Source organism: Paramormyrops kingsleyae, chromosome 10 (assembly GCF_048594095.1).
Source record: "Paramormyrops kingsleyae isolate MSU_618 chromosome 10, PKINGS_0.4, whole genome shotgun sequence".
Classification (NCBI taxonomy): Eukaryota; Metazoa; Chordata; class Actinopteri; order Osteoglossiformes; family Mormyridae; genus Paramormyrops; species Paramormyrops kingsleyae.
The window spans coordinates 5,128,594-5,141,632 of record NC_132806.1 but is presented as its reverse complement, the minus strand read 5'-3'; the positions used below and the strand labels follow the sequence as shown (position 1 = coordinate 5,141,632).

The 13,039-nt window shown below is 40.2% G+C and overlaps 1 protein-coding gene across 1 annotated transcript; it reads left to right on the top strand.

Annotated features, from left to right (window-relative positions):
* Positions 1 to 9,379: 9,379 nt before the first annotated feature.
* Positions 9,380 to 12,506, top strand: LOC140593143 (uncharacterized). The gene is made up of 4 exons (XM_072717061.1): positions 9,380 to 9,873; positions 10,321 to 10,488; positions 10,960 to 11,055; positions 12,275 to 12,506. The coding sequence occupies exons 1-4, from the start codon at positions 9,418 to 9,420 to the stop codon at positions 12,353 to 12,355; spliced, it is 801 nt and encodes a 266-aa protein (XP_072573162.1). The 5' UTR covers positions 9,380 to 9,417; the 3' UTR covers positions 12,356 to 12,506.
* The last annotated feature ends 533 nt before the right edge of the window (positions 12,507 to 13,039 follow it).

Below are 13,039 nucleotides of genomic sequence, written 5' to 3'. Positions count from 1 at the left end.
TGTTCATCTATTTTCTGTAATCACTTTATCTTACAACAATTTTTAAAACTACAGTATCTGTGTCATTGTTGATGTGATGTGATGTTGGGTGGGAGTAAGCGTATTCATGAATGTTGTATTCTGGTTTAGCTATCTTGGCTTTATCAGTAATTCTCATATTTTATTTACAGTATCTGACAATCTGAAGCCCCTAGACTCATGTTAAACTTATTTTGTAGTACAGTGTTTATCCAGTTATTGTCAGAGCCCATGTTCTTATATATCTCTCTGTGTTCCATTTTGTCCCAGTTCATGAATTTGTGGAGGACAAGTTCATCTCCCTTCTGGTCGTTAACTTCCAGAGGAGCCCACTAACCATGGAGAACTTGCAGTCTCTGGCCCTCAGTGTCCCTTCATTTTATTGGCGGCTCACTGGGGAGGAGTTGGATCCCAGCCTATTGCACATAACACTTGTAAGGCTGCAAGCAGAGTGCGAATTACCCCTCCATAATTGGGGTAATTCTATGACCATTATGGTCCGCTACCGCGTCAATATGAATAGTCGCAACCAGGATCAATGTTAAGAGTGCAAGATGTGCTAGGAATGTTTACTAACATGTATGCAACACACGGTCATGGTCTGGACTTGCGACAAAATGAGAATTAATACAGAAGATCTCTTTATCCTTATCCCAATTCAAAAGATTTTGGTTTTGTTAACTCCCAAGAATTATCCTAGAAGAAGTATACTAGTAAAAGTAATAAGCCTATACATTTACAAACAGCCTGGTCTGGTCCAGCAGTCTGGTGTTATTCCTGCCCTCTCAGTCCCCCCAGCTCCAACAGCCTTCAGAAATGAATATTTGCCTATTAGGCTAAAATCTGTCTTGATGATACAGTAGATCTTAAAGCTCAGCCTAATTTCTAACTCATCTCTTGGTCCTGCACTCTGTCCTCATCCTGCCATCTCCCTGCTGCCTGCTCACTGTGCTCATCCTGCCATCTCCCTGCTGCCTGCACACTGTCCTGCACACTGTCCTCATCCTGCCACCTTCCTGCTGCCTGCACACTGTCCTGCACACCGTCCTCATCCTGCCATCTCCCTGCTGTCTGCACACTGTGCTGCACACTGTCCTCATCCTGCCATCTTCCTGCTGCCTGCACACTGTCCTGCACACCGTCCTCATCCTGCCATCTCCCTGCTGCCTGCACACTGTGCTGCACACCGTCCTAATCCTGCTATCTTCCTGCTGTCTGCACACTGTGCTGCACACTGTCCTCATCCTGCCATCTCCCTGCTGCCTGCACACTGTGCTGCGCACCGTCCTCATCCTGCTATCTTCCTGCTGCCTGCTCACTGTCCTGCACACTGTCCTCATCCTGCCATCTTCCTGCTCCTGTGCCTCTCCTGCCTTCTGCTGACCACCACTTTCCTTCATACACATTAACAGTTTGCAAAACTGCACATATACTTTTAGTGTAATGTTCTGTAGCTCTTAACACTAATATTTCCTACTTACTCTTCTTTTACCACCAAAACATGATCTCCATTTTTCCTTTTCCTCATAGTGTGTCTGTGAATAAAATCTAATCTATATTTAACAAAACAGTATCTGGGCTTCTAGAAATGCCCATAAATATGAAATTGTGGAGTGCAGAATCAATACCACTAAAATTCAAATAATAGGGCTTATTATTTGCTAGCTAGTTGTTTTTACGTTGCCCCTATAGGTTTCACTTATAGTAATGTTTTTTCAGAGCATAATGTTAGACCTTCTTATGCATTAACATTAGCCTAATAACAAACCACACAGGCTAAGTGGCGAATTAGTCTCAGAAAGACAAAATTTATTCATGATAAAATGAGAATGAAAACATCGGGAGTTCATCTCCTTGGAAACTGACAATGATCGATTTTACCTCACCAAATAAGCCTGTTTTAAATAGAGAACTTGGCTTATCTTGCTAGTTAACGTAACTAATGTTGACTGTACCAGTGTTCTATCGAGTTGAGCTACTTTGTCGAGGTAAGCAATTGTTAGGGCTATCAATTATGTCACGCCCGGCTCGTCCGATCCTCGTGTGTGCCACGCCCCCCTCGTTACCTTGTGTTACTTCCCGATTGTGATGACCTGTTCTGTTCAGCCTATCTTGTGTATTTAGTCCGCGTCTCTGTCAGTATTCCTCAGACCCATCATTGATGTTCGTCTCTCGTTGTCCTGTGGATTTCTCAATAAACCCTGTTTGCCCATATTACCGGTGTTCTGTCATAGAATACTACCTATCGAGACATGCTATCGAGCCTTTCTGCACATGTGCAGTTCCACCGTCTTGGGATTAGGGTAAGGTTTTAGGGGTTACGGTTAAGGTTAAGGTAAGGGTTTTAGGGGTTTTGGGGGGTTAGGGTTAGGGTAAGAGTTAGGGTTAGGGCTATCTATTAGCACTACGGTAGCATTTTTAGACAAGGCAGCATATATCAACAGAACACCGGCTCGACTCGCCTGCTTGCCGACACGACAGATTAGCACTACCGTAGCTTTGCTCGACAAAGTAGCTCAACTCGACAGAACACCGGTCTCAGAAGGAAAATGGTAAGTAATTCAACTTATAAAGACGTCAGCTTGCATTAAACGAATAAATGAAGGTTGTAAAATAACACATTTTCAACAGGCTAGACGTCTGCTGGCTACTTACATTTACCAACGCACGACAAACAGTACCATGACAGACTAACAGAATGAACAGGTCACTCAAGGAGAATGAATGACGCAACCGACTGGCTGCTTCTAGCACCGAGGTGGTTAAAATGGTACGGTCCACATTAAGGGTGTCTGAAATCGTTTTACATAAAATCTTCTTTCAAGGTGAGGTTATCTTTTTTTTTTTTTAAACAACAAAAGAAAAAGACCCCCCCCCCCCCCCAAACTACTATTTTTGTCTCTTTGGGGGGGGGGTCTGGGTCTTGATCGGGAGGTACAGTATCCCCCAGTACCCCCTGTAATTCGAACCATGGCTGCAAGTAGTACATCGTGGTGCAGAGACTGGTGTCCAGTATGGGGATGGAGAATCACCAGCTGAGGAGGATGACCATTACGGACAGGAGCTGCCATCACCCAGCTCTAGAAGGGAGGCTTCCCCTGCAGCTCCAGCATCCACGACTGAGGATGCTAATGGGCTTCCTGAGGCTCTCCCCTTGGCCTGGGGTGAAGATCAAGTTTTCAAGTTTCAGGTTTTTATTGTCATATACAGATAACAATGTAGCATCATTACCCGCAATGAAATTCTTAGTCTCATGTTCCCCCAACTTTACATAAAATCACAAGCATATAGACATATAACATATAAACATATAGAAAAGTATACAGACAAATTAAAAAAACATTATAAAAAACTGAACTCCATATAAAAGCCCTCATCTCCATCATCATCTGTGGGGGTCGGTGCTTTCAGGGGGCTCTATTTCCTTGACTTTCTCTCACTCTGTCTTTCCAACTCTCTCTCTCTCTCTAAACCTCTCTCTCTTATTCTATATAATTGTATAATATATTATTTGTAATTATATTATACTATATTATATATTGCATATTATATTCTGTACTATTCATTACCAGAAGTATATGATTTTCTAGTCTTATAACAGGCTGAAAGTCTTAGCATATTATTTTATACTGTATTATATTTCATAGTTGTAATAACAGTACACCAAGGATCCAGGCCTTTTTAAAGGCTAGTCTAAGTAGCAGTTGCTACCTAGCAACTCACAGCCTTTTTAAAAGGTTGTTGTTCTTTTATATTTTAGCTATAGTATTGCAAGAGTAATTCTAGATCACCTTATAAAGACACAATTTCCATAATTAACTTGTTGATGTGCGTGTGCCCTGATCGAGCAGTAAAGCGGAGGTCGCATGCAGAGCTGATTTTCTGTAGGTTCTTAGTCTGAGTAAAAACAAAATCTTCTTGTCATATAGGAACCAAGAAGTTCCTTTAATATCAAACTTTTTTTGATAAGCCGCTGGATAAAAGTGAGATGAGTATTGCTAATGTTAGCAGTCACCAGAGTTCTAGCAATGAAGATGAGCTCACCACTGGATTATTGTTATCTGATAGTGTCTATGAACCCTTGCAGACCCAGTCAGGTACAGGACACGGATGCCGCCCCGCCAGGCTACCACAGACCACCAACAACAGAAAGATAATCAAATGAAAGTTGCAGGTGTGTCAGAGCTACAATTAGACCAGTCAGCTGCATTGCCTGAGGTACAGTTTTCAAATGAGGAGGGCACAGACCCCAACTCCTGGTGTGAAACTGTCAATGACCCTGCTTTATGGCCCAGTACCATTACCGACCCAGCCAAGTCAATTCTTCTTAGTAGAGGGGTAGCTGCATTTCAAAACAGAAGTACTAAGTATCCTGTCTCAGTCAGGGATAGAAACATTGGGGGTATCAGTAGAAGCTTTACAAATGCTTTACTCAGTTGTTGTCTACCAAATGGGCAAACAGTGACTAGGCAGTGGCTACTTTACTCCCCTTCAACTGGCTGTGTGTATTGTTTTGCTTGCAAACTGCACTGTAATCCCAAACAGTCATACTAGCTCATAACTAATAGGGTCATAACAGTTAAATGTCATTATGCAGTTGACCAAACTATAAAGTTTTGAGCTCTGTTGAGATTTGAGCCACTTTAATTGAATAGGGCTCCATATTTTATAACTAATTTGTGTGGAACACTCAAAAAGTTTAGAAACCACACAGTAGTGTCATAACGTTATCGACGTCATGACGTTCTGGTGGGTGGGTCTTATCTCTCCCTCAGTAAAGCTGAGTCAGCCATCTTGATTTTACCTTGATGCGGAGAAGTCTTGGCCAGCCCGTGTGGATGTGGAACACAGTTTAATTTGTTTTTGTTTGTTTGCAGTGCGCACTTTTATCCCCCCACTTCAAACCACCACCACCTCAGTTTTTTTTTCCATTAGTCTTATTGCCCTCGTTTTCTTAAGCGCCGTCTTAGCATCAGCCCTGATTTGGTAAGTAACGCTAAGGTTTTTATTTTATTATTGAATTTCGATAAATAGTCTTAAATTTGGAACTGGGAATACATTTGTCCAATGTGCACAGTGAATTTTTTTGTAAGTAGTTTACAAATCCAAGTAATTGTAACTTTAGAAGTTGTTGAATGTGACAAACAGTGTTGGGGGTAACGCGTAAAAGTAACGTGCGTTACGTAATAATATTACTTTTCTTAAGTAACGAGTAATATAACGTATTACTTTAGAAATTTACACATTAATATTTGAGTTACTTTTTTTAAAAAAGTAGCGCGAGTTACTTTTTTATTTTAATTAATTTGCTTAAAAAAATATTTAATTACCGTATGTGTTTTTAAAAGAAAATTAAGGTGAGGGTTATAAAGGCTGTCGTTGAATGCTGAATTTCTTAGTAAAAAAAACACGTCTAAGGCCTGAACAAGATAAAGCTTTAGCCAGGTAAGAAATAAGTAACGCAAAAGTAACTCAAAATTAATATAACGCATTACTTTCCATAAAAAGTAACTAAGTAATGCAATTAGTTACTTTTTGGGGGGAGTTACTCTATTGTAATATATTACATTTAAAATTAACTTTCCCCAACACTGGTGACAAATACGTCTTACAATCATACAACGGTGAAATGTTATCAGCGGGTTTCCTGTATGAACTACATTTCCCATAATGCATGTTTGCCCGGGACACTGACGGTTAGGTCCACGAGTCTGAACTTTCTGGCGGGGACCAGAAGAATAACTTTCCTTGCTTCCCAGTTTCTGCTGGTTGTTGTTATCGCTTTTCGCCGGTAATGCATGTGAGTACTGTGAGTATACTTATTTCAATAAGTGTCCGCATTACACAGTCTATATTTTACATTGTCGAGCTGTGTGTATGTGTGTGCTAGCATGAAACGAACAATGCTAAATAACAATGTCAGTGTGTTATCATGATGCTAACCAGACCTGTGTTCGTATTTCTTCGTAGGCTCAAGTGTGTGGTTGTGAGATCATCTCGAAATAATTTTAACAGGTCAGGTAGGATGTATTATATGAAATAGTGTTATTAACACTATTAGCTGAAGTTGGCCCAATGGAGTGGAAGTGCAAGTTGTGTTCTGCAACATCAAATACCCGGGGACAATTATTTTGGCACTATACTGTACTGCATAGCCAATATTCAAGAGTGTCCCCCCTGCCATGTCTCTATGACAGTTGTATTTGTACTTTTCCATCATTTGAAGCAATGAAAGCTCATCTGTCAAGATCTCATAATGATACAGGTAGAGTAGATCCAACTGAAAGAGCATGTGTTTTTTTTACATGTCCTTTGTGTAACTTGAAGCAGCCCTTTTCTGAGGAAATTCTATTTGGTCATTTGAGAAGTCATTTACGAAGTCATGAGATGGTAGCATGCCCATTCAAGAACTGTAATTACAGAACAAATAGCTACTCAGCGTTTAATGCACACAAAAGTAGAAAACATAGTGGTGATTCAGACTTTGGTGAAAGTGTTGTATTGGCAGACAATGATAGTGCCCCAGTTGTAGTTGCAGCAGAAAGTCTTGGGGAACCTGCTGAAAGTCACAGTGCAGGGTCTGCGGACACATTTGATCTTAATGAGGTAAACAGTCAGTGTGACACATACACTTTAAGAGCCCAGTTGAACCATAACTTGGCATCATTATTCCTAAAGATGCAATCTATTCGTCATGTATCTGACATGGCATCTCAGGAAATAGTGGAACATTTGACTCAGATATTTTCCTTGTCACAACCGATACTCAAACATGACATTAGAGAGGTCTTACAGAGTCATGACATCACTGTCAGTGAAACACTTCTAAATGAGGTTGTCAGTACTGTTATGGACAGTAATGTTATAGTCAGTGCCACAGCTAAGGGGAAGCAGTTATCTTCAACCAAGAAAAGGAAAGCCTTCATCGAAAATAATTACCCTGTGGTAAAGCCTGTACAGTATCTGCTACAGCCAGGACACACAGCAGTGCATGTTCCCATTCTTGAGATGATACAAAAAATCTTCAATCATACAGATATTTTGGACAAAATTAAAGAAACAAAAGTGGCACAAAACGGTCATTATGTAAGCCACCAAGATGGTTTGTACTTCAAAGAGAACACATTCTTGTCTTCAGATGAGTTAAAAATAACACAAATTTTGTACATTGATGATTTGGAAATAGCCAATCCACTTGGCACATCACGCAAAATACACAAAATATGTTCAGTATATTGGACGCTTGCTGATCTTCCCAGTAAATACCGATCAGCCCTTCATGTGATTCAGCTTGCAGCTTTATGTAAAGTGGCTGATATGCAGACATTTGGCTATGAAAAAGCACTTGGTCCTTTGTTGAGAGACCTCCGTACCCTTGAACAAGATGGGGTCTTCATAGAGTCTATTGGTAAGGTAGTTCAAGGAACAGTCATGTGTGTGGTGTCTGACAATCTTGCAGCCCATGATTTGGCAGGTTTTTCAAAGTCTTTTAGAGCAGAATATTTTTGCAGATTCTGCATGGCAACACAAGCTCAACTTCAGACTCATGACATTGCAAGTGGCGAGTTCAGTTTTAGGACAAAAGACAGCCATAATAGTGATGTGCATGCTGTAATGCATGGGGAAAGTCAGAGTCAGAATGGTGTTCAGGCAGATTGTGTCCTGAGCCAGCATCTAGAGCATTTTCATACTGTCACTGGCTTTCCACCTGATGCCCTCCACGATCTTTTTGAGGGCATTGTGCCTGTAGAGCTCGCCCTGTGTATCGGAGAGATGATCCGTCGCAAATACTTCACCCTTGAATATTTGAACGAGAGAATTCTATCGTTTCCATACCAGCACACAGACAAGCTTGAAAAACCTCATAAAATACCACAGACTTTTGCTGTAAAGAAAAGCATTGGTGGTAATGGCCATGAAAATGCCACATTGCTTAGACTGCTCCCTTTAATTATTGGGAATGCAGTTCCTGAAGAGGATGAAGCATGGACTGTGCTAATGGACTTAAAAGAGGTAGTAGAGTTATCGCTGTGCTCAGAATTCACAGAGGAGTCCATCCAGTATTTACAGTCCACGATACAGGATCATAAAGAGATGCTGAAAGAAGCCTTTCCAGATTTCAAACTCCGTCCTAAGCATCACTACGTTGAACACTATCCTGATCTTGTACGCCGTTTTGGGCCCCTTGTGCACTTGTGGACAATGAGGTTTGAGGGTAAACATCGTTTTTTCAAGAGAGTTGTGCACGACACACAAAACTTTAAAAATGTGTTAAAAACACTTGCAGACAGGCATCAATACATGGTAGCATACCATCTCAGTGCCTCAGGATTCTTCAAACCTCACCAGCAGACATCAAATGTCTCTTCTGTACTGGTATCAATGCTTCCAAATGTCGCCAAGACATACATTGAACAAATAACAGCAAGCAATGTTATTTACAGCACATCAAAGGTCTGCATTGATGGAACTGATTATGATGTAGGAATGTTTTTGTCTGTGGGACAAGAGGGAGGGCTGCCTAATTACTGTAGAATTCAACAGGTTCTCCTGGTTAACAGTACAGTTGTCTTTCTTTGCCAAGAGCACACATCACACTACATTGAACACCTGAGATCTTACGAACTTTTCCCAAACAATCTGACTGTTCACACCCTATCAGAGCTAAATGACAAAACACCTCTCTGTGCTTACAACATAGATGGAAGATTGCTCTTGACACCCAAACGTTTCATATTATTAAAATGAAGATTTGTTGAAGGAGGTAAACAGATGACTAACATTCTCTTGGAGCTGTGTGGACCAGTTGGTATGTGGTCATGTAAATGTTGTGTGTGTCACCTTTACTCTCCATGAAAATTAATGTGTTTCTGTCTTTTAGGAACCAAAAGATGGCTGCTGCCCAGAAACATGTGCTGCGTGTGTATGTTGCACGAGACACCGCCCTGAAACTTACTCTACTTGAGCGACCAAAGTCAGTGAAGGAGCTGAAAGAAATAATGCAAGAGAGGTTCAAGCCGAGATTGGATGAGGACTTTAGCCTGCACTATGAGGATCCGGACTTTGATGGTGATCTTTGTCTTCTTGTGGACATCAAGGAGTTACCAGAGAAGGGCACATTGAGAGTCATCAGACCTGAAGGTGACACCTCATCTACCGCATCTTCTGACACAGACATACTCCCTAATGCGTTACAGCGGCAGAAGAGTTGGCCTGATCACTTTGTTGTTCCTGGTTTTGGTTATGAAATGGAGCATATTCTAGAAGAAGGAAATCGCATTTATGAAGAATCAGGAAAATTGCTGAAGTTAAAGAGGTCACATAAGAGTGAAATCCTTAAAAAAAATGGCAGAAACGATCTACAATTTTAAACCATACCCACATGAAAAGGAATTGGCAATGGCTGCTAAAGCTTTGATTACAGCTCATCCATGTCTCAGAATGACAGCTGGTGAAGACGGGGAGTTGGGATGGAAACGTCACATAGGGTACAAGTTTGCGTCTTACCGTAACAATCTGGCCAAAGCTGGGGTTGCAGAAGTAGCCATCAACACAGGGAGGCGGAGCCGAAACAACCCCGACAATGATCACCCCCATCAAAATATAAAGAAAGCTCGAAAAGCTGAGGTCAACTACATCATCAACCTACCGAAGGATCAAACCCCAGCCACTCTGGAAACAATGAGAGAAGAAATCATACATGAAGTCGAAAAGACTGAGAGAAACCAATTAGTCATAGGCAAGCTCATGAACATATCCTATGCTCTTCGTCGCCAAGAAATCGTTGGAGCTGTTGTAGCTCCACAGGTGAAAGATGTCATGGTCAGATGGCCAGCCCTACTTATGGAGTCACAGGTAAAAAAATAAAAAATATTTTATTATTTTACTGTTCTCCCTGTTGAGAGCAATTAATCAACATGACTCTTAAGCATGCCCACTTTGAACATGATTGATTTTTCCAATATTTAAATGACTGTTTAAAAATCTAAATTTTCAAAAAATTCACCAAAAAGCAAATGGCAAATGTAAAAGTTGACAACACATCACGCTGTGACATTTTTGCCATTCACCCTAAACAAAATATACAGTTTTATTATTAGATTTCCTTTAGATAACATTATACAGCCTGTTTTAAATTAAAGAATGACAATTAACTTTCTATTTTGACCTTGGTTCTGATTCATCCATAATAGAATTGCCTTTGGTTTTGCTACCTGCCAACTGAAAACCTCTCAAAATACATTCACATTTCTGTTCCTAATTCATCTTTGTACATTTCTGTGTAATTCTGTCTATGTACAGGTGTTCGCAGAGTTCCACCGAATCAACAACGTTAACCTGCGCAGTCAATTCTACAAGGAGCTGGACAGACACATGCCTAAACTCATCACCTTGTTCAGAGACAAGGCCACCAAGACTGGCAAGATAGCGGAGGAGCTAGCCAAGCTCATGAAGATTTATGACCCTCAGGTGAATTTTTAACTTTGCATTATTCAGAAACAGATTATTAATAGATTGTTTGCAGACAACTGTAAGAAGCCATAGTGTGAATTACCTCGACTGTGCCCCGAGGTTGTCAAGGAACATTGTCTCTCATCAGAGATAAACGTCTTGACAAGATGTATTCTATCAGAAAGAGGTACCTTAAAAAGATACTTGAACAGCTTCAATTTGAAGAAGTCCAAATAACTACTGTTTTCGTAAAAATTGGATTTACAATTTTGAGTTTTTTCCTTTGTGAGTTATTTAAGTATTTACAATAGAAACTGATTCATTTGAAAAATGTTTTACTGAAGAAATGGTGACCCAGAATACTGTATCTACCATCTGTAGCAATGACCACCATCAGAATATGGAGCTATTTAACACTTAGATTTTTTTTAAGTGTTTGCTCTGCATTTGTGTAATTACTATTGTAATGGATATATTTTGTCCATCTAGGAACAACGTGATGTAAATATGAGACGAGCCCTCGTCCTTCGTGCACTTCCTGTGTACCTGCGTGAAGATGCCTCCAAGTTCTTCAGGACCTGTAACGTAAGTGTACTGGCCTCACTATCGATCCCTTTGCCTAGCTATCAGTCAACTTAAACATATGACATCACTCAAAGAACTCTAGGAGAACAAGTGGGGTATTCCAGAAAGCAGGTTAGGTGAAAACTCAGAGTGAATCCTGAGATAAGGGAAACTCTGAGTTAACCATTCTAGAGGGCTATTCCAGAAAGTAGGTTCAACAAACTCTGAGCCTAACCCTGTACTCTGAGTTGACTTACCCTGTGAAGTGAAACTCTTGAGTTTTCAGTTCAGAGCCCTCTGTCGGACGTGGTGGAGGTGAGCAGCACTTTATGTTCATCTACTCAGCAGGATGTTAGGACACAGATGTGTGTTACACAGCATGTGTTGGTGGTAAAAGCTACTACAAGTTAAAATATCTACTGAATAAACATTTACTTTGTTTAATATGTAAAATAAAAACCAAAGTGAGGAGCCAATGTGAGAGTGTTTTTATTTCATTTTCAGCCAATTTAAATCTAATAAAATAGCCTAAATTTAAATGAAATAAAACACTAAACAACATTCAACCACCTCCTCAAAGGCTAATATAAAAGAAAATGATGTTTCATTCAAACTGAAAAGACGGCGGCATCTAAAACTCTGTCAGCGATTTTTATTATGGCCGCAGCCAGAAAATGTCTGCTTCCTGTTTTCTCCCCTGTTGCCACGGTGAATCACAGTATTGGAGCTCCATTTATGATGGCTTTTTACTAGTCGTCAGGCACAGGCTCAACTCAGGGTTAACATACTCCGAGTCGACTTACCTAACTCAGATCAGCTGTTCTGGAACTGAAAACTCAGTTTCACTTCACAGGGTAAGTCAACTCAGAGTTCAGGGTTAGGCTCAGAGTTTGTTGAACCTTCTTTTGGAATACCCCCCAGGACCTGTTTATGAAGTTCACTTGAGTTGTTATTCTACAAACTGACATGTAGAAATTATGAAAAGGTAAGTATAAAGCATTCCACTACTCAAAAAGTGCTAACCGATGGGTGTGAAACTAACATAAGATATAAGCATATGTACAGAAAATAGTTAAAACATGTAGCTTAGTTGCAGTCTAAGTGCTAAGTGACAGTAATGTCTAGATATCATTAGCATGATTTGTATCCTTGAGGGGCTGAATTCATTATTGTATCATTTGTGTTTTATAGTCAGCAGATGGTCCAGACCTCACTGACACTCCGTTGGCTCTCCTGACAGTCATCACGGGTGACACTACTGATGCATCCCTCTTCAGCCCTGAGAGCATCTGTATTGTCGTGGAGGATGAAGTGCTTGTGAGTGGTCCCACAAATCTGGCTGACTCATTTCTCCTGCTCTTTGGGTACATCTATGCACTAGACCTACAGTACCCAAAGAATCTTGAACTTACATTCACATTTATCCAAAAAGTTGTGGTGTGTCTTGAGGACAACAAACCACTGAAAGGGCGTCTACTGACGCTGAAGAATTATTTGTTCAGTGAGTGAATCATTCAGAATGTATTATTTGTTGAACTGAGTATTGAGGAAGTTTTTTTTTTGTTTACAAATGTAATTATTTGCCTCTTCTACCTCAGATTTAAGATGTGACAATGTTTGCCTGTTCTACCTCAGATTTAATACATTAATAGATACATTTCACAACATTGAAAAAGTTTTTTGTACTGAATAACGCTAAAGTTTTTTGTATTGAATAACGTGGGAAACGACTGTTCAATTCATGCACTATACATGTTTAATGTTCTGTTGCCTAATGCCTACCATGATGCACTGCCTTGATGTTGCCAGTTGAAGTACAGCACAGTAGAAACCAGTACTTTATTTGAATGTTATTTGTGTTTTTCAAGGAAGAGTGAGTGCTAAAACGTTTTTAAACAGTGTTTAAATGGCTCCACATTCTAATAGTTGTCATTGCTGTTGAGGATGGATTATACTTAGAATCTTATTGAATTTTATCATGAATCCTTTGTGAGTTTTTATCATA